The following is a 26,845-nucleotide window of genomic DNA, read 5'->3' as shown; positions in this document are numbered from 1 at the left end:
TAAATTTAGTCTCTAAGGTGCCACAAGTACTTCTCGTTCTTTTTACTTTACAAATAGTGAGACATGTTGCATGCCACAGAGATCCTGGAGTTTCCTACAAAGATAGTGAAGATGGAACTTTTAGCTTGTTTTCAGTGTTTGTATATATTTTTTCACCAGGACAACAGAGTACATATTGGACCAAAAATGGAGATTCGAGTTGTGACCCTAGGATTAGACGGAGCTGGCAAAACAACTATTTTGTTTAAGTTAAAGCAGGATGAGTTCATGCAACCTATTCCAACAATAGGTATGTAACTGAATGATTTAAAAGTTTGACTGATTCATTGTTAGGAATAAGAGTATAAAAAGTGAACTTTTCTCTTTCAGGTTTTAATGTTGAAACTGTAGAATATAAAAATCTGAAGTTTACTATTTGGGATGTAGGAGGGAAGCACAAATTGAGGCCTTTGTGGAAACATTATTACCTCAATACACAAGGTAGGATTGCTAAAACATTCAGACTGTTTGTTTGGTTTTGTAGTTTTTGCATTCATTAGTGCCAAAAGAATATGACTAGAAATCATTTAATCATAGAAAATTGACATAAAATAAGTAATTATGTGTCTGGTGAAGTATGGGTGCTAGATTCATGGCCTAAGAAAATATTTTGGACCAGTAGATCTTGATGTCTGCTGGGAAAAGTTGCATTCTTTGTAAATTCATCAGCTCCATAGTTCATGGAGCCATAACAGAAATTAGAACCTCTGTTAAATTGGTTTTAACTGACAGTGGACAAAGATGTAGCATTCCAGAATTTCACATGGTGATAAGTAGCACTTTACATGTAAACATTCAATAGCATTTGAAATTAAAATACTCAGCTCTACGAAGTAACGTAACTTCTGACCCAGTACTGCAGCACCATATCCAATCATAGTTACATTAATATGGATAAAAACAAGTCTATCAGAACAGGTTTGCTGTCCACATGGTAAAACATTCTTCTGAATGTTACTGGCATGAAAGTGCCTACTATACTTTTGGGCACTAAATTATGGCAGTGTCCTAATCTCTATAGTTTAGTTTGTTTTCCATTTAATGTGGGGTTCAGATTCCTGAATTAAATATTTCATGAAATCTTTCCTAAACACACAGACTCTTTCAAGGACAACAAACTTCAGTTTTCTAGGTGCATTCTTCAAAGCCGCCTTTGCAGAATTCTGTGACATATTTTAAATCACTCTTCTTTAAAAAAAAATAATTTACAGACTGTAGAGATCACCAACATAGCGTCTTTTCTCCTATGAGAGAAGAAGATGGGCAGGACTAGGGTGAGAATTGAAAATACCAACAGTTAATTTGCTTCTTTGCTATAACTGTTTTATTTTTCCACTGTAAAATCTGAGAAGCACTGAAAATTATACAGAGAATTATTGTTTTCCAGTTCTGCCTCCTTAGCTCATTAATTTTCCATGGTCTACAACCCCCATGAGTTCCTAATAGTAAATGACTCTATGCCACCCCTTCATTCATGCCATCTTACAGCCTCTTTGGCATGTAAAATCCTCCTACAAGTATACATAACCTTAACTTAAGGCTCGTCTAGATGAGAAAATTGCACTGGTTTAGCTAAAGATGTGATTTTAAACTGATTTAGTTATACTGGTGCAAAGCTGTGTGGACACTTATTTTGATTTAGTGTAAATTGATTAGGAATTGCTTTAAGTTAAACTGAAGCAAGTGTCCACACAGGGCTTTGCGTTAGTTTAACTAAATGGGTTTAAAAACAGATTTAAGTTAAACCATTGCAACTTCCTTCTGTAGACAAGGTCTAAGATGCCGGCTTTTGGGGAGACTTTTTTCCCAAATAAGTATGTCTACCTGTACAATATCTTAATAATGCTGAGGTTTGAGTTAATGTGCAATTCTGAGACACACAATCTGTGCATTGTAGGTTGTTCTATGTTGGAATAAAGGAGAGATTGTGGAGTTGAGGAGTCAGTGCATTTGGGTATTATGTCTGAGTGCCTTGTGAGAGTGTGTGTATAACGTTTCGCTATTTTTTTTTCATAGCGGTGGTATTTGTTGTCGATAGCAGTCACAGAGACAGAGTTAGTGAAGCACACAGTGAACTTGCAAAGTTATTAACAGAGAAAGAATTGCGGGATGCCCTGCTGCTGATCTTTGCCAATAAGCAGGTATTGGTGAATTTTTTTCTACCTCGTTTCTTTTTAAAACTGTAATTAACACAAACTTTGTGAACTGTCTGCCATAATTAAAAAGTGGGGATGGGGAAGGAATAAAATTTAGAAGTTTTTCCTTAATGTTTAGTGACAATATTATAAGAAAAGACTAGTCACTGATTTAATGAATCCAACAGTTATTTCTGCATGGGTGACAAAGTCAGTAAAACCTTCTGTCCAGCCTTAAGATTATTCATTTGGCTTGCAGTTTTTAAGATGTGGGAGATTTTCTAGCAGTTCTAAATAATCTGTATTCTTATCAATGAAAGTGAAATCTCTAGAAAATTTACCACGTGCATTTAAAGTAATGCCTGGCTCTCTTGCAGGATGTAGCAGGGGCTCTTTCAGTAGAAGAAATCACAGAAATGCTGAGTCTCCATAAACTCTGCTGCGGCCGTAGCTGGTATATTCAGGGCTGTGATGCTCAAAGTGGCATGGGACTATATGAAGGATTGGACTGGCTTTCAAGGCAACTAGTGGCCGCAGGTGTTCTGGATGTGGCTTAATTTCACGACAGTTGCAAATTAAATTTGTAATTCATTTATTTGCATGGGTTAGGATGTTGTAACAAGGTCTGCATTGTGGAGATGGAGATTTATGTAGAGCTCTGGTTATAGAAGAAAATGTATGTGGCATCTGCTTCTCAAAGATTGTGGAATTGGTACAGTAAACATTGTGCAATTGCTAAAGTTTTTAAAATTTGGTAATGCAAAAGACTAATAGGGTGTGCTGGCTGCTAAGGTGCCTAGATAGATAGATATCTATTTTTTGTGAAACTATGTTACTTCCAATTTGAGCAAACTTTTTTCTGCTAAAACACTGTATCTAAATTGGTCTAATATTCACCATAAAGTCACAGAAGTTACTTACTATTAGACTAAAATTCTTAGCAACTTAGAAATACTTATCCAAAAAGCAACTTCAAAAAACCCCAAAATAATAAACTCTTGAGCTATTTAGAAAGCAACCAAAACTCTGGATGCTCTTTGGTAACATATTATACCACTTGTAGTACATTTAAAAAGGCATTAGCTTAAACATTGCTTTGAAAACTCCATATAGACATGACAAGAAAGTAAGTTATTCCCCAGTCATTTATTTATTAGCCTTATTGCATGCCATGGGATGTGTATAGGGCTAGAAAGTGGTAAGAACATAGTAGTCTTTCTAAGACCTTGCAGATTTAATGGGTATTGGCATTAACTACCATTAGTAATAAAAGATGCAGTTAAATGAAAACAAAGCAAAATTAGACACATTAAAATGTCGTCTTTCCATGAATAATACAAAATATATTGATTATAGATGGGAGTTGCCTGTGCCTGCCCAAGGACATAATGTGTCTTTAGAGATTAAACTTCATCCTTAAGAAATCAAGTGAACCTAAGAACTTCCTAAAGAAAGCAGTTGAAATATCAGCCCACCTATATATTTGTACATGAGTTGTTTCTGGAAAAAGGTAGCAGCCTTAAAATATTGAGTAACCTACTGTAAAAGCACTGCACGCTTAATAACTCTTACTTAGAACAGCAGATAGTAAAATCTGATCTAAACTTTTAGTGTCTGATTCAGATTCTTTATATACTTGGAACTATTACCAGTGCCTGTATTCAAAGATTATTCATTCATAAAATCTCAGAATCTTGGGGCTCTATCTGTTTAAATTTAGAGTAGATTGGAATAATTTATTGATGTCTCCTCTTTTGCTGTGCACACAGTTCTGCTCAGCTTTAAGTCTGTGTGGTGAGCACTCCTGGTGTGACTCCTCTGTTCCCTTCTGTAACTGTAACCCCTGGAAAGTGAGGAGGCCGTGCAGAAGGAATACTATGGTATTAGTACGTATTTTGTAGCATTTTCCCCCACCAGATACAGTAGGTTAAAGCAAAGAATATATAAACAAATTATTTTAATACATTTGCACTTCAGGAAGAAGCAGTTGTGGTAACTGTTCCCTCCTGATACACTGGTTTATAATCACCTCCATTCTTTGCATTTCATAGTAATGGTGTAATATACATTAAGCTTGGTGAAACTGAATGGTTTGAATTGTAGCTCAAGTGACAAGTGTCATTATTTTCAAAGGTATAGGTACAAATTAAGCTTGTCTTCACATTTAGAAGCGATCTTAAAAATCCTTGCACCCATACTAGAATGCTAAGAGAAGGGTTTTACAGACACTAAGTTCAGATGTATTTGAAAGTTATATTCTCTTTCAGAATACACTTGATAATATTGTATATAATTTACATGGACTGAAGAGTTTTTGCTGCCCAAATCAAACTGAAAATTGTTCACCTTTCAGCCTGCAATCTTTTGCACAATAGACATTTTCTGCCCCTTTGACTACTTACTCAGCCTATATTGCAGACCCAGCATCGACCTTCATAATTCTTTGACATGGTTTCATTTTCAAATATTAACAAGTTCTAAGTAACAGACACTTTAGCTGGAAGATTTTTAATGAATAAAACATGCATTGGTTGGAAGATCTAATATGAAATTTGTCATTTTAGTTGGTACATTCTATATCTTCAGTTGTACATGCTCTCCCACTCGGCTGTTACTACTTTTGTTTTCTCTGGTTATTTTCAAGCACTCAGAAAAACCAGTCAATACTTTGAAGGGCTTATAAAGAAGAGAATGTTTGGGGAAAAAAATTCACTTACTCGTCTTTTACTTTCAGAACAAAAAGTTCTGTTGCAAATGTAGTATATACTTGCATAAAAGTATTATTTTTTAAATGGAAACTAATGTGACTGATTCAAGTAACTGTGAAAATAGGACTTGCATTTGTCTGTGAACTCTTCAGGTGTTATCAGGTAAACTTAGATTTATTTGTGTTATAAGTTAATACTATATATAAACTGCTTCAACTGTAAATTTTAAATGTCTTGAACTTTAATTCAGTTTTTAGTGTACTAACTTATGCAAGTTATGATTGGGATGTGTTTCTCGCATTCTGTTAGAATTAAAAAAATTACAAGTACTGCAGAGAATTATCTGGGTAAAACTAAATCCTGAATTGTTTAAAAACTTAACTATAGCATTTTGCTATCAGGTCTAGATTTTGGCTTAATTGTGAAATAGAGTAAATATAACCTGTGCAGTGACTGCAGAAAAGTGTTTTTAAATTAATCTTGTTTCAAAATAGTAAACAATAGTTAAGCTATTTGAGCAGTAATGCCTGACTTCTTGGTATAGTCTAACTTCCATTGTATGTAACTGAACTTTTCCTAATTCTGCTTGTGGACTGAATGATGACTGAGGTTCCGTCTGCAGGAAGATATTCACCAACAGTTCTTGTTCTAGGCTACTGGAGCAGGGTTGGGTATGGTAGTACTTCACAAAAGAACAGCTCTTATCTGATGGAAGAATGATTTAGTTAATGGGAGTTTCTGAACTGCCTTGAAATTTTTTTTTCCAATAAAGAGAATACTTTAACCCTCTGGTTTAGGGTACTATCCTTCTTGTGAGCACTTTCATTTAAACCACTCTTGTTGCAGGTTAACCTAAGAATAGGAGTGTGAGTATTTTGATAGTCAATGTAATGCTAGAATTTGGTAGTTGTTCGCAGTGAAAAGGTTATGGTCTGAAGATGATCATTTCATGATTCTGAAAATGGCACTGGTTTCCAAAATTCAAGGATTGGACTAGATTAGAACCTACCTTCAAAAAACTCTGATACAAAAAAAAGTAACTATTTAGAAAGTAGGCCTCAGGGATTTCACTTTTAATACTAGCAGAAAACCAGCTATCCATACATTTTAGCTAAGGTTATTGTGACTATCAGGCATAAATCTCAACACTTAAGACCTTGACTGAGGTAAACGCACTTTGCAAGTTTAAAGTGCAGCTTTACTCAGAAGTGGTATTTTATCCAGAGGTGTGTACACACATTTGTTGTCTGACTTCAGTCACAAATCATATCACTGATTTAATACAGCTGCCATACTGGATTTGTATTCCTACCTGTGTGCCAGGAATTTCTATTTCTCATTGATACTATTGTAACTCCCTGAGTGAGAGAAGAGCATGTTGTGGGATGGGCAGTGCTTTAGCATAGTGCTGCTGTGCCTGTTCTGTAATCTGAGGTTGAATCCAGGTGGGTGATTCTGGGGGGGGAAAAACTTCCAGGTTCCTCTGGTAACATCAAGACTGCAGTTTAATACAGAAAAAAAATGCTAACAATAAAAATAGGTTGTATACAGTGTTGTATCCACATCAGTTCTAGGATATTAGAGACAGAGTGGGTGAGGTAATAACGTTCACTGGACCAACTTCTGTTCAAAAGCTTGTCTCTCTCACCAACAGAAGTTGGGCCAATAACACCCCCCCCCCCCCCCGCCTTGTCTCATTGAAAAGAAGGGCAGAGTTAAAACACAAACTACCCTCTATGTATAAATACTTAGCATTGATTATTCTTCTAATACAATTAAACCTATTTTTGAATTAATGCAGGACTATTGAAGTGACAGTTTACATCCAGTGTGCTGTTACCTATCTGCTACACTAATGCTGTTGCATTGAATTTAGTCTAAGCTAGGGTCTTCCTTTTGACAGTGTTTTAGGCAGGAGACGAGGAAGAGAAGGTAGGCAAAAATGTGTTGGTTGCCAGCATGACATTAAGGGAAAATTGTAAGCCAAAATGGGGGTTTAGATTAATGTCACTATAAGCCTTGTAGTCCTGTAGAAGTTGGAAGAAGACCTATTTAATGTTGTAGAGAATAGAGGGAAGATACTGTGGTATGACTACTTTACACCATGCTGGCAGATTCTGAGGAGGATGAAACTATATGTATAGAGCAGCATTGGGCTCTTACTCAATGTATCCACCTGCTGGTAGCATAGCAAGGAAAAGCGTGTGTGGGATGACCTTACACCATGGAAGTCCTCAGCTTCTTGGGGTTAGTTGCTGCTGGCAAAAGTTGGAGGTGTTCAGGCTGCTCTAACCCAAGAAATGAGGCAGATGCCCAAGAGTTGTGGAACTGTAAAAGGTGATTTTTAAACTTTGTCCACACCCCCAACACTGTTGACCTGTAATCCATGTAGGTCAGCCCCAGCCCTCTAAATTTTTGTACAGAGATGTCTTAATTAGGCTTCAGGGTACTGAAACTCCTAGAATCTTTCCATTCACCTCTACATATCAAAATTAACTTCAACTATTGAATGCACATGCTTTGCCCGATATTACCCTAATTCAATATGCTACCTACAGCTATAATCTCTTGTACGCTATCTAAATTTATAGACATCAGATCTTTGGAAAAAAAAGCATATCAATGGTGTAAGTTTTTTTTAAAGGCTAAATCTAATAACCAGTAATTCCATATTCTGCCTGACTCTCCCCAACAGTCATTAAGTGTAACCTCTTAGCAACCCTTATTGCATTATTCCGAAGTACTGTAATGATAGAAGCAACTTTTAATACAAGTGCCGAGTTCAGCTACCCAAAATAAATGGGCAAAGTACAAACCTTCATAAGGAGTGGAAGTTCAAATTACATGCAGCACTCACTTGCAAAGATCCCCTGAAATCCTCTGAGGAAAAGTGTGCTAATCTAGGGTGAAGAGATATTTCAGTTGAACAGGAGAAAAAGCGCTTTGGCATACTGCAATGGTTTTTTGTAAACGGGCTACCCTAAATGTTAACCCAATTAAATCTTGTGCTATGGCCTAGGATTAAATGAACCCAACAAATAGTTTTTGACAGTTAAAATTACTTTATAAGGAGAGCATTTAGTGATACGATCATGTTTGACACAAGTTCACTAGAAGTCTGTAAAGGTGATATCAGTTATCTGCTCTTCATTTAAATAAATGACATTACTAGAACACCTGAAATGGTGAAGAGATCTCAGTCAACCAGGTATTTTAGTGGAAAGAAATACTTGTGTAGAATTTTAGACGGAACCAGAAGTTTTAGTCTACTGCTAGCAATTAGTGCTTCACTACAGCCCAAAATCAGGCAGCTCATGTCAACTTAAACAGGATCTTATGCATTAGTATTTCAGTAACTGACCCTTAGTTTGCCACCCTAAGGCTACGCAGTCTCTAAAGGACAGAGGCAAATCCCATGTACTGTCATAACTCTTTTTTCTAATTTTGGGATGGATGTGCATGCATGTGACATAAGTGGCTGTACTGAAAGGCTGTATTAATTAGATTAGAAACTGCTCTGCAGACTATTAAATGCTCATATTTGCTCTTCCAAAAAATATCCGTTTTGATGGGGAAAACCTATTTTTGGCATGAAATATAAACTCAATAAGGAAAATGCAAACAGAGAAACTCAGTAAAGAAGACATTAGCAAGAGTTATAGGAAGTTAGATTAACATGCTCATGATTATGCAAAATCCTACCCTTCAGACATTTTGAATGTACAGATACACATAGTTTAACATAGAAAAGATGCAAGAGACAAAAACTTAACATGGTCACCTTTTATTTTAAAATATAAAGTTATTAAAAATACAGTTTGGGGCATTTCAGCTACACGATTGGTGTTTGTTCAGTTCTGGGGGTTTCCAGAGCGAAGAACTATTAAAAAATGAAGTCCCACTGCTCAGTGCGTTTGCTTTTGGGTCCCACAACATTATTTTTAAGGTAGGTTTTTCAAATTCTATTTTACTTCACAGTGATATTAATGATGCTGACATCTTCATACGGTTTGTCAGTTTTGGGATTTACCTTCACATTTGAGATTCTCTGAACAACTTCCATTCCTTTAGTTACTCGTCCAAAGACACTGTGCTTGTTATCCAGCCAAGGCTGTTTCGGGGGTGGAACAAAGAGAAGAAACAGAATTTTTGATAAAATATTAAGCATTCTGTAGGTTAAATAGTAGGACAAGAGATTTAGTGCTAGAATAAATGAACGCAAAAGCAATTGTAGATTAAGGTTATTAAATTTTAAGCTTTACACTTTAAAGTGTATTCACTGTTAATTATTCTAACAAGTATACAGTGAAAGCATATAGTGTCTATTACACTATTCAACTCTGAAGCTAGTTATCTCAATTTGTTTATACCTAAGCATTAATAAAATATCTTGCAAGGCAAAAATGCTAGCTATGCAGTCATTTTAATTCATAGACCTTCAATGATTAAAAAATAACCTAAATGGAATATGTTTGCATACATTCTATTCCAGCCTATCTATATATGAAAACTAATGCTTTCACATGCTTGAAACTCAGTTGTGACAATATAATCTACTTTCACCACCACTAGAAAATGGGTAAAGTTCATATTTGTGAGGAATTAGGTCATATGTTGTTAACATTTCCCTGCATACCACTACAGCTACCTCAACATCAGCTATTAAATTGTTTATAAATGCCCCTAAAACAGCTCTAAAATGGCAAGTCTCTAAAATAGTAAAATGATGGTGCATATGCAGATTGCTTCTGAGGACATCCATAGGCTACAGCATTTTGAAGGGTTTTGTTTTGTTTAAGACTCACATACCAAAAAGTTTCCTACTTCTAGTATATAGCGAACTAAGTCACACAAAAATGAAAGTATTAATGGAGAGACTTTGGGACCAAATCTTGACCCTCTGTGCAAAGCCAGAATACAACAGGCCATAGAGAGTAGTAGTATCTATACCTGCTAAATCTTCACAACCCATGCAGAAGTTTTGCCAGTCTTAGTGAGAGGGATATTTAATAAAAAATTAAATTGTAATGTTAACAGCAGAAGATGTAACTCCTGTTAATATAACATTCCATTGTTTACAATAAGATTTAAAATTTAACATGTGCCTTTTACTCAAATTCTCAAGTCTAAAGCCTTTCATAATCACAAGTTTAATCACTGCTTCTAAAGGACATTTTTCAGCTAAACTTAAGCAATGTGCTTTTGTCACATCATTAACTACATAATATTAGCTGGACAATGGCATCTTCCTTTCTCACTAGAGAACTGGCATAACTGCTTCTTTACATAGTACCATCATGGTTGATCTTCAAATCAGATGTTAACTAGGTTTTAAATATTACTTACAGTTGGTACCACTGTTATGAAGAACTGGGAACCATTGGTGTTTGATCCTGCATTTGCCATACTAAGTGTGTAGGGTCTGTCATGTCGTAAAGTTGAATGAAACTCATCTTCAAATTCTCCTCCCCAGATGCTTTCACCTCCCATTCCTGTACCAGTTGGATCACCAGTCTGAATCATAAAACCCTGCATAGGAATTAAACACACCATCACATTTTGCTGTAGAACATACAAGATTTGTTTTTAAAACTGACAGATTTTTATATAAGATATGCAAGTGTTAGAATAAAACCCAGAGTGCCCCAAATAGTTGGGTGTTTTTTATTTTTGTTTTTAAATGATGGCTAGCTCATCATCAGAATAAGATTCTCTAACATATCCTGTTGGTGAGATAACATATGAGCATGTAGGGGTTATGTACCTGTAATTCTGTACCTTCTGCAAAAGTGTTCAGTTTTATTTTTCTATCCCATACATCAGAAGTTTAAAGCTTTACAAGCTGTCCATTCCTGCAGAAAGCACAGACCTGCCTAACCCCTACATGCCTGCTTTGAGTTCTAAGTCATGTCATATCAGCCTGTTGCACACCAGAGCTAGTGGAAAGGGATGAGCATCTGGCATGCCTCTTGGCTTTTCACTTGTGCAGTCTGGCCCCCTTGCATTTTTTTTCCCTTGGTTTTTCTTTTATCCTTTGGAAGGAGGGTGTGTTTTGTTTTTGTTCCCAATTAGATCAATCCCTCTCCCTAGCTCATGTCTTCTGGCACTTTTTCTGCAGGGAGGAATCTATTTCCTGTTTCTCATTGTCCAATTCAGCTGGAAAGTAAACAGAAGGGAACATGCCAGAGGGAGCCTAGATCCTTTTCTGGGGAGGAAGTGTTAGCAAGAATGCCAGACTCCTTGCTAGGGGACTATTACTTGACAGCTTTTCTCCAGAGGACGAGGGCTGGGGAATTTTAGAATGTTTCCTCAAAGAGCTCTCAATGGTTGAAGACAGACTTCCCTGCTGTATTTCAAATGGCAAAGAGCTCTAACCTGCCCTTGCCAAGGGTCTCAGCTGGCGGGGGGATGACACAGAGATGTCCAGACTCACAGCTTGTGCTAACAAGCTGTCCAGACTCCAAACTTATTCTCCAGGTAGAGCAAGGATTCGAGTGCTGGGAGCAATTGTGGCAGAGCTTCCATTTTGTGTCTCCTAAGAGTGCTTCCTCCTAGTCAAAGCTCCTCTTAGCCTTCATTTTTTCTTTGGGGCCAACTCCACCATGCCAGAAATGAAGGGGAGAAGGTCTGAGGTGGTCACATTCTGGGAATAATCTCTAAAAATATTTCATCCTTTACAAGATAAATGGATGAGCAACCTTGGCGCCTTCATGGACAAATCAGAGCTTCTGTATTTGCACGAAAAGTGATTCAGCCCAAGTGATTTTGACTAGGGAAAGGATCAGGATCAAGGAAAAGAAAAGTTTCTCTTGCAAAATCTTCTTGGTACATCCTAGTTCACAGAAGGTCTCAGAATGTGTCATCACAAATATCAGTAGTCTCATTGCAACTTACTTCTACTGATGTCACAGAGTAATGCATTCTGCGATATCTTCAGTGAACTAAGCACAACCAAGACTTTGCAGAGAGTTTGTTTGCTTTTTTGTTTTGTTTTTGTCCTGGGTAACCAGGACATTCAGTATAGTAAGGTAGAACCTCAGAGTTACGAACACCTTGAAAATGGAGGTGGTTTGTAACTCTGAACAAAACGCTATGGTTATTCTTTCAAAAGTTTAAGAACTGAACATTGACTTAATACAGGTTCGAAACTTTACTTGCAGAAGAAAAATGCTGCTTTCCCTTTACTTTTTAGCAGTTTATGTTTAACACAGTACTGTACTGGTTTTGCTTCCTTTTCTTTTTTTTTTTTGGTCTGCTGCTGCCTGATTGTGTGCTTAACTGGTCAGTTCGTAACTCAGGTTCTACTGTAATCTGCGCTTAGCTCAACATCTCAGTTTTCAGGTTGGCTCTGCAGTTTACCAGCAAGACTACTACTTTTAAACTGAACCGTAACATTCTTCAAAATCTAACAGTTCCCTGTAAAGGCTGAAGGTCTCTATGAAACAATTCCAAAAAAGACAATTTAACTGATTTAAATATAATAAATCACCATGCTTAAATATAACCAAAAAAGCAATATAAATGACTAATTCAGACAGAACTGGCACAAATGTCTTATGCTCTGTATTTTGTGTCATACAAACCTACAGGAAAAGCATTAGTCTTGTAAATTACCTTGATAATACGGTGAAATGTGTGCCCATTGTAGTAACCATTCCTGCTGTGTACACAGAAATTCTCCACTGTTTTGGGGCACCTGCAGTTGCATAACAAATTTAAGGCAAGACTAAATAATACTTATTTGTACTGCAGTAGTGCCCTAGGGGCTCCGCCTGAGATTGGGGACCCATTGTACTAGGCACTACACAAAAAAACACATAATAAGACAGACAATGTCCCCAAAGAATGTATAAGCTTAACAGGTAACTGACAAAGAGCGGGAAGCATAGATGGGTGCAATGACGTGCCCGGGGTCACACAGCTGGTCAATATCAGGGCCATAAAAAAAGCCAGTTCTCCCAAGTCCAAGTCTAATGCCCTAACCACTAGACAGTATTTCCTCCCCATAGTTCCACTTAATACTTGGTAATTTTATCTACAGTATGTAACAAGTATAAAGTGGAACCAACATTCACAACAGCAGTAGTAGTATGAGAAGGCGCAGACGCTGGGGTATAGAAGTACAGATGTGAACAGAGAAGATTTTATTCATCAACAGTTGTACAAGAACCCTTCTCAGTTATGTGCCAGCAGCTGAACATAAATGGCATAAAGTTCATGCATAGTTGCACATAAAACTTTCTCCATTATAGGATACAATTTTGATGGAGAAGGTAGCTCTCGTGAGAGGTTTCAGGTTTGCAATAGCACGAAATTTATGCATAAAGCAATTCCTTTTGGAGTTGCAGGATGCATCATCCCTCTGGTTTAGAAAGCTGTTGCCAGATCTGCTGCTGCCAACCACATTTTCTATTCTCCTTTCCCCTAGACTGCATGAAATAGCACAGCTCTGTTATCTCTGCAGTAACACATAACTTGCACAAAACAGTGCTGGTATCACACGAGCATCTGGGGGAGAATCAGAAAAAGGACAAAACAAGGTAAAAAGAGCAAATCCATAAATCAAAAATAAAACACAGAAGAAAGGAAAAGTAGTAGGTGAGATTTGACAACTTAGACATGATACAAGCAGACATGGGGGGGATTTACAATGTCTAAGGAGTACTCTTAACAACAACAAAAAATGTTTAGAACCACTGCCCTTGCTGCTGCTTTAAGCTATTTTTTGCCCCTAGTGTGCTTGCTAACATCCCAGCAGTTTGATTTATATAACTTATGAGGCAAATATGCAACCAATAATATTATGTAATAGGAGTCCTTGGATGGGGAGCAGGGGAAATCAAATTGTAAGCAGTCCTCCTGCCCCAGTAACTGACAACAAAACAGCCTCAAAGAAAGGAACAATAAAAGCAAAACTACTTTTAAAAAGGTACCAAATACATACTCAACAGGGAAAAGCTTGACATGAATATCTCCCATGCTTGTGTGGATAATGGCACTATCAGAAACCCTTTTGGGGCCTTCAGCTTGAGTGGCTGCCATGACCTCTTCCTTAGATGGTTTCTCATTAAATACATCTCTGTCAGAATCTGCACTCTTTGTATCTTCTGGCTCACGTTTAGTAAACTGAAGAACAAAAAGACAAAAGGTTGCTACCTTTATATTTTCTTATTTAGATACCATACAAAGCTTCCCAGCTAAAAGTCAGTGAGAAAGATCATATTATAAAAGTCTATCTTCCTGCATTTCAGTATATGTGAAATAAAGACTGACAGTCCTTCCACCTGCATATTAAAGGTCACAATTTCCAGTCCAGATATAAGCCAGTTAGTTTATAAGTCGCCCCCACCTCCCAAGATGGATAAGTAAAAATGGAAATTTTTTATGACCCATTCATAAGCCGACCCTATAATTCAGGGGTTGGCAGACTTTGGCTCCCGGGCCATCAGGATAAGCTGCCTGCAGGCTGAGATGGTTTACCTCGAGCATTCGAAGGCAGTGAGGTAAAACTAAGTAAACAAAAAAAGTGTCCCAGCCCACCAGCTGCTCACTCTAAAGGGCCAGGACAGCAACTGATGGGCAATTTGAGAGGGGGGAGGGACGCGTGGGGGAGGGGGAGGGGGAGAAGAGAAGCTGAGGGTCAGGGGAGTAACCCCTGTGACCACTCCCCACATGACCCCACCCCTAGTTCAGGTCCTCCACATTCTCCCCATTCCATCCCTTCCCATCTTAGCGGGGGCAGGCCAGGGAAGGATGTGTCTGGCCTGGATGGAGCTGCTTCGGCAGGCTGGGCGGCGCGGCGGCAGAGTGCTCCAGTGGACCGGGCAGCACGGCTGCAGCCTGCCAGCCCCAAGCTGCAGCTGCTTCGGAGGCTGGGGGGAGAGCAGCATGCCCAGAAGTGGAGAGACTCTGGCCCTGACTCTTCCCTTCCTGCTCTGCTGCCTCTCCCCCTCTCTATACCTGTTCATAAGCCGACCTTCTCTGATGCTTCCCTTTTTTACTAAAAAAAGTTTGGCTTATGAATGAGTATATCAATAGTTTTTTGTGATCTCTCTCCCTTATACCTTTTGCCTGCCTTTAACATTGTTTTATTTAAAAGGGAAGAATGTAAAAACGTGTACAGGTAAAGTATACTCATACTCAGGCAATGCTCCTTGTGCTAGGATCAGACAGAGTTCGAAGTCTCCCTTGATTTCATTACATGGATACAGTAAGTACTCTTATTTTGTCTTCATACTAATATAATACTATAGAAAGGCAACGATTAATTCAAAGAGCCATTTTTCATCCACAGCAATATGATCCCTAGACTAGTGCTCAAAAGGCAGAAGACAAAACTAGTTAGAGAAAACACACAATAAAGGTCAAACAGTAGAGGAGTGTCAACATACAGCACCAAGTGTGTACATTATAAAGTTTCAGATGGCAATTACAGTCACTGAAATACACTATATATTTGCTGTATGTTTGATAAATAAAAAGGTCCTAGATCCTGTCAACTTTTCTTCCTGGTCTATACTTTTGCAAGTTGTGTGTTCAGTTCTATAATTGCCTTCTGGTAGTTTAGAGTAGAGTACACACACTTGGTGCTGTATGGTAACAATCAAGGTTAAGCACAAGTACTAGTTAAGCAAATAACAGTCAGGTTTCTGCACCAAATGTCTGTTACTTGTCTATACAGTGCTTAGCACAAATGAGCCTTGATCCTTCATTAGGCTTCCCAGGCACTACAGAGTAATTACATAGCTATATATAAATATAGCTTCAAAAGAAATCCTAACTACCAAACACAGGAACTAAAACTTTACTAAGATATAAAGGAGTCCAACATTCACAATTTCTTGACTAACTCAGTAAAAACCGAAGGATCATAAAGCTAGTCTCAGATAAATCCAAGCTAAAAATTCTGAAATACTGTTGTAATTTAAGGAGTCTTGTCTGGGAAAGTTGTCACTACCAAAATTCTTCAAGTCAAAAAGCACTAAAAAGTCTGTGAGAAGTTGTTTAAAAAACAAACACACAAAACTGAATCATTTCTATCTTGGATTAGTCTAACAGACACCATACCTACCATGTAAAACCTGTTCTTTTTGAAAGATGTGCAGACTATTGTTGGATCTGCCTGGATATTCTGGAGTACAGGGTTTTCAGATGCCTTCATCTCTATAGTGGTTGCAGCACGATGTTTCTTTGCTACACCTTGGAACAAAGCCACTTGCATCACCCTGATATTTTCCTGTTTGCCCAAGATACGAATACACCTATAATACATGGTGTTTAAAAACAAAAACAAAAAAAGAAAAGTAAAACTACTGTTAAAAACTTCCATGTCATACAGTTAGTCTCCTCCAGCCATAACTAGACTCTTAGCAGAATTCAAGAAACACTGCTCCTCATCTTATCAAATTTTATTTTTTATATATATATAGAGAGAGAGAGAGAGAGAGAAAAGGAGGGAATGCTATTACAAGCTTATTTACAATGCTTTCCCTTTTCAAAACTGTTACAAAAAACTGACTACTCAGCCTTTCCTACCCTAAAAATCCCCAAACCATTGATCCTCATTTATTCTACCATGCAGAATTATAAACAAAAAACGGTCATTAACTTTCCATTAGTGTATCTGATTGTATTTACTATTAGCCAGAAATTGACTGCCTGTGCAAAATACTTATTCCAAGGATTTTTATGCATATCTTCTCTCATTTTACCAAGTTTTAAGCCATAAAATTCAATACTTGGCATACAAACAGTTCATTTTCAACCTAATTTAATGACCTCCCAAATAAACTGAAAGATCTATTAACATGCAAAATTTTAAATTGAACAAGAATATTAAAAAATTGGCTGAAATTAGACTCTTTGAGACTAACCATTATATGTAGGTGCATAAACACATTTGGAATAAGACTTACCGGTTAGTTTCTACATTTATGACCTTAATACCCAGCATTGTTCCATAGAGCACAAAGTGTCCAGTTTCATCAAAAATTATGTTAATTAACCTGACTGCATCCACCTTCTCCAACTCACGCTCAACAGCCATACGTCTGCCAAACTCCATGTCTGGCAGCTGTTGTCTCATCTGTTGCAGCTCAGTAAACATCTACAGAAACAAGACAATCAATCACCAATGCTATGAATGTACAATAATGCTGTGATCTAGCAAAGCATTGAAACACATACTTAAAACTTTCACTTCAGTAGAATTACTCAACTACTCACAAGTTTAAATAAATGTTTGAGTGAATAATTCAAGTATTTTCTTTAGCTAAAGCAGGAACTGAAATATATACAGTTAGAATTATTTTTCTTTTGACTATCAAAACACAAGCTGTAGTTAGCATCCAAGACCCTGGGCAAAGAAAAAAAAAGTAAGATCTTTCCCCTTACATTTTTTTCCTGATTTTGATTAAAGCAGACTTTTTTCAAATGCTTTCTAGCAAATGCGCAGTCTAGCTGCACAAAAATTACAATGTTTCCTAAATGAAAAACAGCAATTAAATTTCAAAGTATATTCAGCACAGATTAACATGTAGAAGTTAGATACCATAGAAGTATAAGATTAAAAGATGCTAATATAGAAAAAAATTCCTTTGTAATATAAGGTAAGTAATAAAACCCATCTTTATAAAAACGAGTGATAAAGTCAATAAAAGGTACTGGTGAGTAAATTAATATACAAAAAAAGTAAAGAAATCAAAATATAGAAGCAAAATTGAACTCACACTCAAGGATTCATCAAAGACTCTCATAAGCTTCCCAGTCAAGAACCTGAAAATTCTAACTTTTCTATCGGAACCAATAGTGGCCATTTTCTTGCCATCAGGTGAGAAACATATACTGGATGGGTAAGCTTTACATTTAGCAAATTCATATAAATCGGTGTCTGTTTTATACTCCCAGTTCACATTTTTGGGGAATTTATATTCATGAGGAGGCCCAGTCCAGTATTCAATCATTCCAGACTTGTCAGAAGACACTACTACTTTGTAGGTGGGGTTCAGCCGTATCTGAGTAAGAGGGGATGTATGGAGTTTATCAAAAACATGAAGTGGCTGGTTATTTCCTCGACCATCATATATGAATATCTTTCCTGTGCTCTTCTCAGAAGATGCAACAGAAGATATGGCATCTCCAGGGCAGTATATCCATTCACACTGGCCAGGGTAGTAGCTGGAACAGAAAGTAGAGGAAAAAAACAAAAACAAAATAAGCAGGCCTTGATTTACCTAGATAGATATGCATAACAATTTGCTAAACAGAGAAGGTGGGTGATGTAATTTTTTTTATAGGACTAATAAAAGATATTACCCACCTTGTATGTCTAATATTCTAGGATCAAAATGGCTATAACAATACTGCAAACAACACTTGGCTACACATTCGTCCACAGGCTAGATTTCTGTTCAGTATTATTTTCGATATTACAGATAAAGAGAGATCAATAATTCGATAGTCCAGAACATATGTAACAAGCTACCTCCTCAACTTTTTGAAGTCAAGTGAACTATCAATTTGAAAATCAAATGGCAGAGGCAATTTTTGGGTAGAATTATTATTTACTAGCTTTGGATAATATGTGGTCTGACAATTCAGTGGTGTATTACTGAAGGAATGTGCCAGTTACCTAATCTCTGCTCTTCCATAATGCTTCACAAAGTAGTTGTGACAGGACGTTAGGGTACAGACGGTAGGTGGGGAAAATCGGGATGTGATCCACTACAATATCTGGTGTGAAAATCTATTAGTACTAAACTTTCATGACAATGGCATTTCTTTTCTGTCCTGAAATTGATAATTTAAAGTCAGATTTTGGCGCAACTGAAAACAAAGGCAGTTGTGCCATCAAATTCAACAGGAGCAGGATCGGGTCCTGCAATAAGTCACCAGGACTGTATTACAAACTGATTAATAAAAAGATCAATAGATTATAAATTGCAATAACCCATGAGGACCAAATTATATCAATCAAGAATTCTGAAGGAATTTAAAATGAAATGGTTTAGCTGCTAACAAAGATATGTACTCTAATTAAAATGAACCAGAGGATTGAAGAATAGCCAATGTTATGCTTATCTTTTAAAAGGATGCTAACAGATACCCTGGGAATCATCTGATACTGAAATAAGGCTCATTGGTCTATCAGCTAGTTGAAACAATACTAAAGCTAGAATTATGAAAAAAAACAACTAACATTAAATAATACAAAGAACCAGGACAGCCTCCGGGAACAACTATGCTATCTAGAATTCTTCGACAACTCAACTAGCAAATCCCTAACAATTGGTAGATAAAATTATTTTGGACTTGCAAAATAATTTTGGTAAAGCTCCTCAAAAAAGAAGCTATTAAGGAAATTAAGTAGCTGTGGCATGAAAGCCAAAGTTCTGTCATGATTAAAAACTGGTTAAGAGGCAGAAAACAAGAGAACAGCTGTCACAATGGCAGTACAGAGACCAGACTGTGATCAGCTCTCCAGTTAAAAACAGTAGCTCCTACCCTAACTGGGAGGATTTAAAAACTGGTTGTAAGTGGACTGTTTAATATTAAAGTAAGTAGAAAAGGTAAGGTAAAATGAGAATAGGATTAAAAAAATAAAACAGAACAATCAGCCCTAATAGAAACACACTGTTAATATCGCAGTAATAGGTGTGGTACAAAAAGCCTATGCTAATATGATACTTTCAGAATGAGAAATACTAAAGACCTGACAAGAACTTTCTGTGGGCTACAGAACTCTTGTTTTTTCACTGTTTTTGCTCTCTTATCATGAGATATGACTACCATCATGTATCTTGTCATATGTTACATGACATATCCTCAAATGTCAGGTGCATGTCATACTGAAAAATATGAAAAAACTTTGTTGCACACTTTTTACAGCAGGAGATTAAAGCCACATATAGTACAATTCTACATATATCAGGAAATCTCTAAACTGCTGGGCACATTTCTAATAACACACACTCCCTTAACTTAGTTAAATAAAGGCTGATTGGAATTTTTTCTTTTTTAAACTTAAAATGATCAAAAATAATTTGGTTTAATTCATTCTTATTCAAAGTACTCAAACACTTATGATCACCAAAAATGTTTTTACAGAATGACATGACTTACCCAAGTTTCAGCATGTTGATCATATCAAAGTTCACTACATCAAACACCTTCATTGCTTTGTCATCCCCAACAGAACAGAATAATGCCCCTTCGGAACTAACTGCAATACTCTCAATGACCCCTGTTACAATAAACCCAATATAATATTAAAACATTGAAGAGACAGATACTCTTCATGCTTTGTTTTGAACGTTGTATTTACCACTTTGAAGGATTATTCAAATTATCATTCTGTACTACAGCTTTAAAATACACATACTATATACAACAACTGCAGGCTCTAAATACTGTTCTCAGATCTGAACAACATTTTAGAGCCTGCAATTGTTATATATAGTATCTGTACTTTAAAGCTGTAATACAGAATAATAAATATGATGTAAATAAATAATAATAATTATTATTATTATTCAGTTCTACATTGCACTGTTCATGTCTGCATTGTCTTGGGGTAGTTAGCCACTGTACAGAGAATTAGTGACCCAACATAAAATTGCTTATTTTTTTAATTGTTCCACTAATCCCACTTAAGAAAATAATGTGCTTTTTTTTGGCTCAGAAAGGATCAAATTTTGTATCTGTAAACATACCTGTTGAAGTCAATGGTAGCAATTAAACTTTTGGAAGGACTCTAAATATATTTTTAAAGCTGATTGGTACATCTAATTAAAAATAGCAATTTACAAGTTTTACTGTTACCATGAACAATCAGTATCATCAAGTTCTAAAAATGAAGCACAGAAAATTATAAAATAAATTGTTAAGAATCCTATAAACCATACATCTAACATTAAAGTTTATTTCTACACTAACTCCTAATCCCTCAGAATCCTACTGCATAATGGAGAAGGATCACATTCTCCAACTTTGGAGAATACCTGATGAAACAAATATTTAACTACTGCTAGATACTGCAAATATAGAACATAGATAGTAGAGCTGAAGAAAAGTTGTGTTCTAATAAAAACAGATCAAATACAATATAATTTCTTACCTAAATGGCTACGAAAATGTTTAACAAATTCAATCCCTTCTTCTACTTTCTTCCAGAATTTGACATGTCCATCATGGCTGGCAGTTATGATAAAATCTGTCCTGCAATGATAAGAGTATTAATTGAAACATAACGTTAAAAACTAGAGGGTGGAAGGGAAGAATCAATAATAGTGTACAAGATCAATTTTTACTAGTACAGCATAGCTACTGAAATGGATACGCATTTTTTTCCTCACTCAGAAAAGTACATGAATATGTAATGTATTTGCAAATAGTGGGTAACAGCTAATATCAAGACCTTACATAGTAGTACAATATTCTTTATATCTTAATGTAAACAATCTTGAGTCTGTCAAAGTGTGCAGTAGCAGTTCAATCTCAGTATTAATAATTAAAAAGCAAGATATTACCTTCCCATACTGTGACTTGATTTATAAAGAGACTACACCAACTGAAACAACACACTTGAGTCTTATTTTTTTCATGCTAATATTGTTAGAAGTAACATGCAATTATAAGAGGTTAGAGATTTTTTCTGTCTCTGCAGTTGTTTACTTTCTGATGAGTCTGATGTATAGCTTCTCCTGCTTGTGTAGTTATTTCACATTGAAACAGAGATGAGAAAAAGTAATTTAAGAATAGGAAAATGGGATTTTAAATCCACAAAACTAAGCAAGAGGTTACACGGTACTACTTTTAAATTGACTAGATTTCAAATCTATGTCTCTTTAACCAAACCAAATCTATTTGAATTAGCTCTGAAAAATTTAAAATCTCACCTCCAAAATCAAGTTCCATTAGGAAAGTTTCTATTAAAAAAAACTTCCTATCATATACACATAAAAGTTTTGGGACTGCAAGACACTGTGAAAAACAAAAGACTCACTTAGTACACACTACGTGTGTAATGACATCTCTGTGCATGTAACTGCGTTCATACATTGAAGCACTCGGAAGATTTTCAAGGTAGACATGTTCAAATTCAAGGACTGAACAAAATAAGAGAAAAGCAGAAATTATTTCCTTTTAATAAATATTATATCCTATCTTCTGCTCTCTATTATTATTTACACTTGGATTAGTTTACCTGCATTAGTTTTAGTAAAAAAGGTGAGATATCAGGGCATCATACTAACATTATGAATGAGATTTCTACCACTATTTTTTGAACCTGGATCTCCCAACTGCTGGCATGCTAGAAACAGCTACTCTCTCATTTCATTACTATTTAAATAAGCACACCATTTTAAACAAACAATTACACCTGTTTTCTGAAATGATAAAACAATATTAATGCCAAAGGCCAAAGTTTGTCCCTACATGCATTTTCTCCCTCCCTCTGCCCCACTCCTAATTAAGTTAACTTGAGCATCAAAGGTCAGAATTTGGCCTTATGCAAATACTTCTTTAAAGTGCATTATTTCTCATATAAAGGAAACCTTTCACAAAGACTTGAAAACAGATTATCTATAGAAAAAATCCTTGTGTTAGAGAATTACTATAATTTTCAGAATTTTGGGGACGTGTTTAGAATCAATACATCTCAGGTTGAGGTGTCATAATTTATTCCAAGAAGAGAGATAATTAGTCATGACCCGAGGTTTAAGGATTTATGCCCCTTCTAAACACAGTTTTTCCTTTTAATTCTTACCAGTATTGTGTTATTCTCTGGAACACATACAACTTTGCAAGATTCAAAATAGATTGGACATTATTTGGATAATAAGAACACTCAGTCACAAACTGGTAAGGATTAAAAGAAAAACAAACAATGTTTAGAAGGGGCCTAAATCCTTAAGCCTCTGGTCATTCAGTTTGCTACAGTCATGGACATCATTATCCTCCGTTTGATATGTTAATTGAAAACAAAGTCCACTTATATAGGTATCTGAAGTTACTGCTTCTTATTTTAATTGAACATATTCTTGTCTTTTTCCTCTCAAGAAAGTATCATCTAGGGACAGCACACCAAAAATAACTAATATTAGAAAAGGTGGTCTAACTACAGTCATGAAAGAACTCAAAAAACAAACAAATCTTCAATCTTCTGTTACAAGGTTACAATATCTGAACAATAAGAAATGTGTTTACTGACAGGACAGATATAATCATTGCTACTTTTGAGCACTCAAAAACATGTCAGGTACCTCACAAAAAGTTGTAATAACATTGTACCTGTCCTGTAGAGTTTGCAGTGTAAGTTTGACATGACAAAAATGTGTGATTCATAAACAGACTAAAGAGAAAGGAGAGAAAAGTGTGACAATGATGTCACACAATTATTGAACAGGGCAAGTACATATTTTGAAAGTTCCTTTGTTTTTTTTAATCATGTTTCTCCTTCCATTTTTGGTGGTTTTCATTAAGCAACTAAATCAGCTTCATCATTTGTATGTCACTATTTAAGATCTAACAATTGCATCTCTACCCATTTCATTAACAGACTGCAAAAAGAATCAGATTCTTTATGGTCCAACTCCTTAAATGACAACTGTAGCTATTTGTGTAGCTGGAGGCTACTGCACTCATTGCTATTTAATTTAGTAGGCTTGTGTGCGGATGAAGAGTCAATTCCACGTTTGTATTATGGCAGAATCCATGATGGAGATGTCAATCAGGCAACTCTGTTAAAACTGTAGCAAGAAAATAACAAGCAGCTGATTGCCAGTAGTTGTCTATTTTTGAGATTTTAAGCTTTGTAAAGAATCTGTTCATGCAGGTGTTCTCCAAGAAGTATGTCTGTTGCTTTACCCTAGCTTTACAAATAAAATGTGATCTTCCTTGTAGTGAAGTTAAACTTTTTCTTTTGGATGGAGGAGTAATTAATCTTCATAAATGAAAGCATTTCAAACTGCAGGCCTCAGTGCACATGCTTAACTTCCATACTGTGAATAGAAGGGTTACTCGTGGTAGTAAAGTTAAGATTGTGCCTGTTTGCACAATCAAAGCCATAGTGAGTGACATCTTGAAATATCTGTTCCTATAACCCTCTTTCTTAAGGCCAAGAGACACATGTGAGATTTAGAACAAGAAAAAGTTTCAAGTTCTTGTGCTGTGCAACCTTCAAAACAAGTCAGAGAATGCAGCATCTTAAATATTTGCCTTTGTTGCATGAATGAAGGAGAAACCACTCTTTGACAAAACGCATATCCAGGTACTGCTCTTAGCCAATTCTACACCGAAGACAACAAACTTTACAGCACTGGCATGTAAATTCACCAGTTGGGGCACAACGTTTTCCCGATCACCTTTTATAACAACAAAACAAAAGTACTTTTGTTATTTTTCAAGAGGAGAAGGACCTACTTATTATGGGCACGGGGCTGGATCACAGCCAGATAGGGGGCAGTTTTGACTCTGTCCTCTCAGAAATGCCAACGGTGCAAGTGTTTCGGAGGCGTTTACCATCGCTCCGGCACCGCACTCCTGCACCCTTCCCGACCGGGGCCCTTGTCCCAGCGCCCGCCCGGACTCCCATCCCGGACCGCCCCGCTCCCCCGTGTCCCAGACCAGGGCGCGGCTCTCCGCGTTACCTCTCCTCTTTTTGGCCTGCGCAGCCTCCCCCGGGAGGGGCCCGACCCAGCGGTCCTCTTCCTCCGGTTCCTCGTCTCCATCCCCAGCTACGGCACCCGCCGCAACCTCCTCAAGCTTCCGCCTCTTACGCTCCGAGTCGGCGGAGGCCATGTTAATGTGCGTCACACTCCTGCGACACACCCCGCCTGGGCGCACGAAAGTGAGGGCGGCAGCGCTTCTCGCCATCGGCCGGACACAACCAATGAGAGCGGAGCGCGCGCAGATTGAGGCGCGTCGGGAACCGCTCAGGTCGCCGTGAGGACTCGAGCTCGCCATGGTAACGGGCTGTTTCCCCCCCCTCCGTAGGGCCCCCTCCCGAGTGTCTGCACCTCAGTTGCCCCAGGCCGCGTAGGTTGCAGGGAGTCCCCGTTAACTCCCCTAAAGGCCGCAGACGGGGGCTATGCCTAGGGGGCCGCTCTCTGGGAGACCCAGTAACCACCCACCAGTCCTGCTGTGGGGGTGGGACCTGCTGCTCCCAGGCTGTTTTGTTTCCATCGCCACGGGTGACCCTTCCCGACAGCCCTGCGTCGCCTGGGCTAATACCCTGCCAGGGCTGCCGCCCCGGGTGCCGCTGTCTCCCCTTTCGTCACCTCTCACTCCGGCACCTCATGCAGTGTGTAAACGCTCCACCGAAGTACAGCAGTATGTGGGAAGGGGCAAAGGACTCGGGCTTGCTCTTATGTCCATGCAAAGCAAAGGAGGCCTTGGTTTTTACAGGTTCAGTCTAGTCTCCCCACAGTAAGTTGCATAAGCATTAAGAGCAGCAAATAATCCTGTGGCACCTTATAGACTAACAGATGTTTTGGAGCATGAACTTTCGTGGGTGAATACCTACTTCGTCAGAGGCATCTGAGGAAGTGGGCATTCACCCACGAAAGCTCATGCTCCAAAACGTTTGTTAGTCTATAAGGTGCCACAGGATTCTTTTCTGCTTTTACAGATCCAGACTAACATGGCTACCCCTCTGATATAAGTATTAAGGTTTTCTGTCTTGGGCAGACAAAGGGTTTTTTTCATTTTCTCTTCATATGAGAGTTTTTTTCAGGCCTTTAATCATTCCCCATGCTCTTCTCTGACCTTCCCCTAGTTACACAAATGAAGAGTCCTGTGGCACCTTATAGACTAACATGAAAGCTTATGCTCTAATACATCTGTTAGTCTATAAGGTGCCACAGGACTCTTTGTTGCTTTTTACAGATCCAGACTAACAAGCTTACCCCTCTGATAGTTACACAATATTCTTTCTGAGATGCGGTGATCAGTACTGCATGCAGTATTCCATGGCGGTCACAGCATTGATTTATCTATTATAACATTTTAGGTAGTCTTTTCCATGCAGCTCCTTATGCATTGTAACATTTTGTTCTCTCTCTTTTTTTTTCTTTGAACTGAACTGAACATAGATTTTCATTGAACTTTTTCTAGTAACCGCCTGGTTAGATTGATGTAGTTTATTGATGTACCAGTAGGTGAAAGAGTAGTTAAATTTTTCCATCCAATGTGCATAACTTTTTATTGTTACCGACCTGTCTCTGTCCCTGCCACCCCCAGCCCTTAAGTGACAGCCCGCCCTGGGGAACAGGGTTGGGAACTTACTGGCCGCCTGTGGAATCCAGCTGGGCAGGAGTAGGGGAGCTGTCCAGTGGAGCATCCTGGTGACCAAATGCTACAGCCACCTTCACTGACGAGAGCCACCTCTGGCACCATGTACACGGTGGGCTAGCCAGAGTCCCTGAAGAGACTGTGTGGTGCAGGGTGCCAATCCTAGCTGCCAGCGCAAACACCAAGGCGGCAGATCTCACTGGCCTTGGTAACAGCTATTCAGGAGCAACAACCAGGCACTGCAGGGAGGGGCTGATGCTTTGCCACTCTCCCTCAATCTCTGCCCATGCTTTGGAGGCTGTCATGACAGCAAAAAAAAATCCACTGGTGACTGCATTTGAGAAATGCTGCTTTAGTTTATTGGCTTCACTAGAGGCAGATTTCTAAATTTTGCAGGATTTCTGTTTGGCTCAAGTAGTCTCTTGAACATTTCCACTTAACCTTGCCTTCCTGGTTTCCTTTTCATTTAGCGATGATAACCTCTGAGATTCTATCCAAGCCACTTCTAGGGATTTTACTTGCTTTACTTTTAGCTTTAGAGCCATTTTGACTATCATTTTACTGAAATCTCCTTTTCCAGAGTTTAGTGTCACTGTTTTTTTGTTATTCTATCTGTGTTTTCGATGCTGAAGAATGTAGGGGTATTGGATTTTTTGCCAAATTTCCATACTG

General features: G+C 37.7%; 3 protein-coding genes across 5 annotated transcripts in view; 2 read left to right on the top strand and 1 right to left on the bottom strand.

The window, feature by feature from the left end:
* Nucleotides 1–5,666, top strand: part of TRIM23 (tripartite motif containing 23) — a 33,385-nt gene extending 27,719 nt beyond the window's left edge. For both annotated transcript variants that reach the window (XM_050946997.1, XM_050946998.1), the window contains 4 exons: nt 160–289; nt 370–480; nt 2,056–2,180; nt 2,552–5,666. In XM_050946997.1, the coding sequence (XP_050802954.1) occupies nt 160–289; nt 370–480; nt 2,056–2,180; nt 2,552–2,731 (546 nt within the window). In that variant the 3' untranslated portion in view covers nt 2,732–5,666. The remainder of the gene's footprint in view (nt 1–159; nt 290–369; nt 481–2,055; nt 2,181–2,551) is intronic.
* A 2,984-nt stretch (nt 5,667–8,650) lies between these two features.
* PPWD1 (peptidylprolyl isomerase domain and WD repeat containing 1) lies at nt 8,651–24,847 on the bottom strand. 2 transcript variants are annotated; one of them, XM_050946954.1, is made up of 11 exons: nt 24,532–24,847; nt 21,885–21,987; nt 20,997–21,097; nt 20,003–20,123; nt 17,611–18,058; nt 16,798–16,988; nt 15,954–16,143; nt 13,827–14,008; nt 12,497–12,578; nt 10,229–10,411; nt 8,651–8,993 (listed from the first exon to the last, which is right to left on the bottom strand). In XM_050946954.1, exons 1-11 carry the CDS (start codon nt 24,845–24,847, stop codon nt 8,850–8,852), a joined length of 2,061 nt encoding a protein of 686 aa, XP_050802911.1. In that variant the 3' UTR covers nt 8,651–8,849. The 2 variants fall into 2 exon arrangements, with proteins under 2 accessions (XP_050802911.1, XP_050802912.1); XM_050946955.1 differs by lacking the exon at nt 21,885–21,987 and having other exon boundaries at nt 24,532–24,624.
* Nucleotides 24,768–26,845, top strand: part of CENPK (centromere protein K) — a 44,021-nt gene continuing 41,943 nt past the window's right edge. Inside the window, exon 1 of the mRNA XM_050947115.1 lies at nt 24,768–24,848. Coding sequence (XP_050803072.1) covers nt 24,846–24,848 — 3 coding nt within the window. The 5' untranslated portion in view covers nt 24,768–24,845. The remainder of the gene's footprint in view (nt 24,849–26,845) is intronic.

This window comes from Gopherus flavomarginatus, chromosome 3, assembly GCF_025201925.1.
Source record: "Gopherus flavomarginatus isolate rGopFla2 chromosome 3, rGopFla2.mat.asm, whole genome shotgun sequence".
Taxonomy (NCBI): domain Eukaryota; kingdom Metazoa; phylum Chordata; order Testudines; family Testudinidae; genus Gopherus; species Gopherus flavomarginatus.
This window is presented reverse-complemented; position numbering and strand designations above follow the sequence as displayed.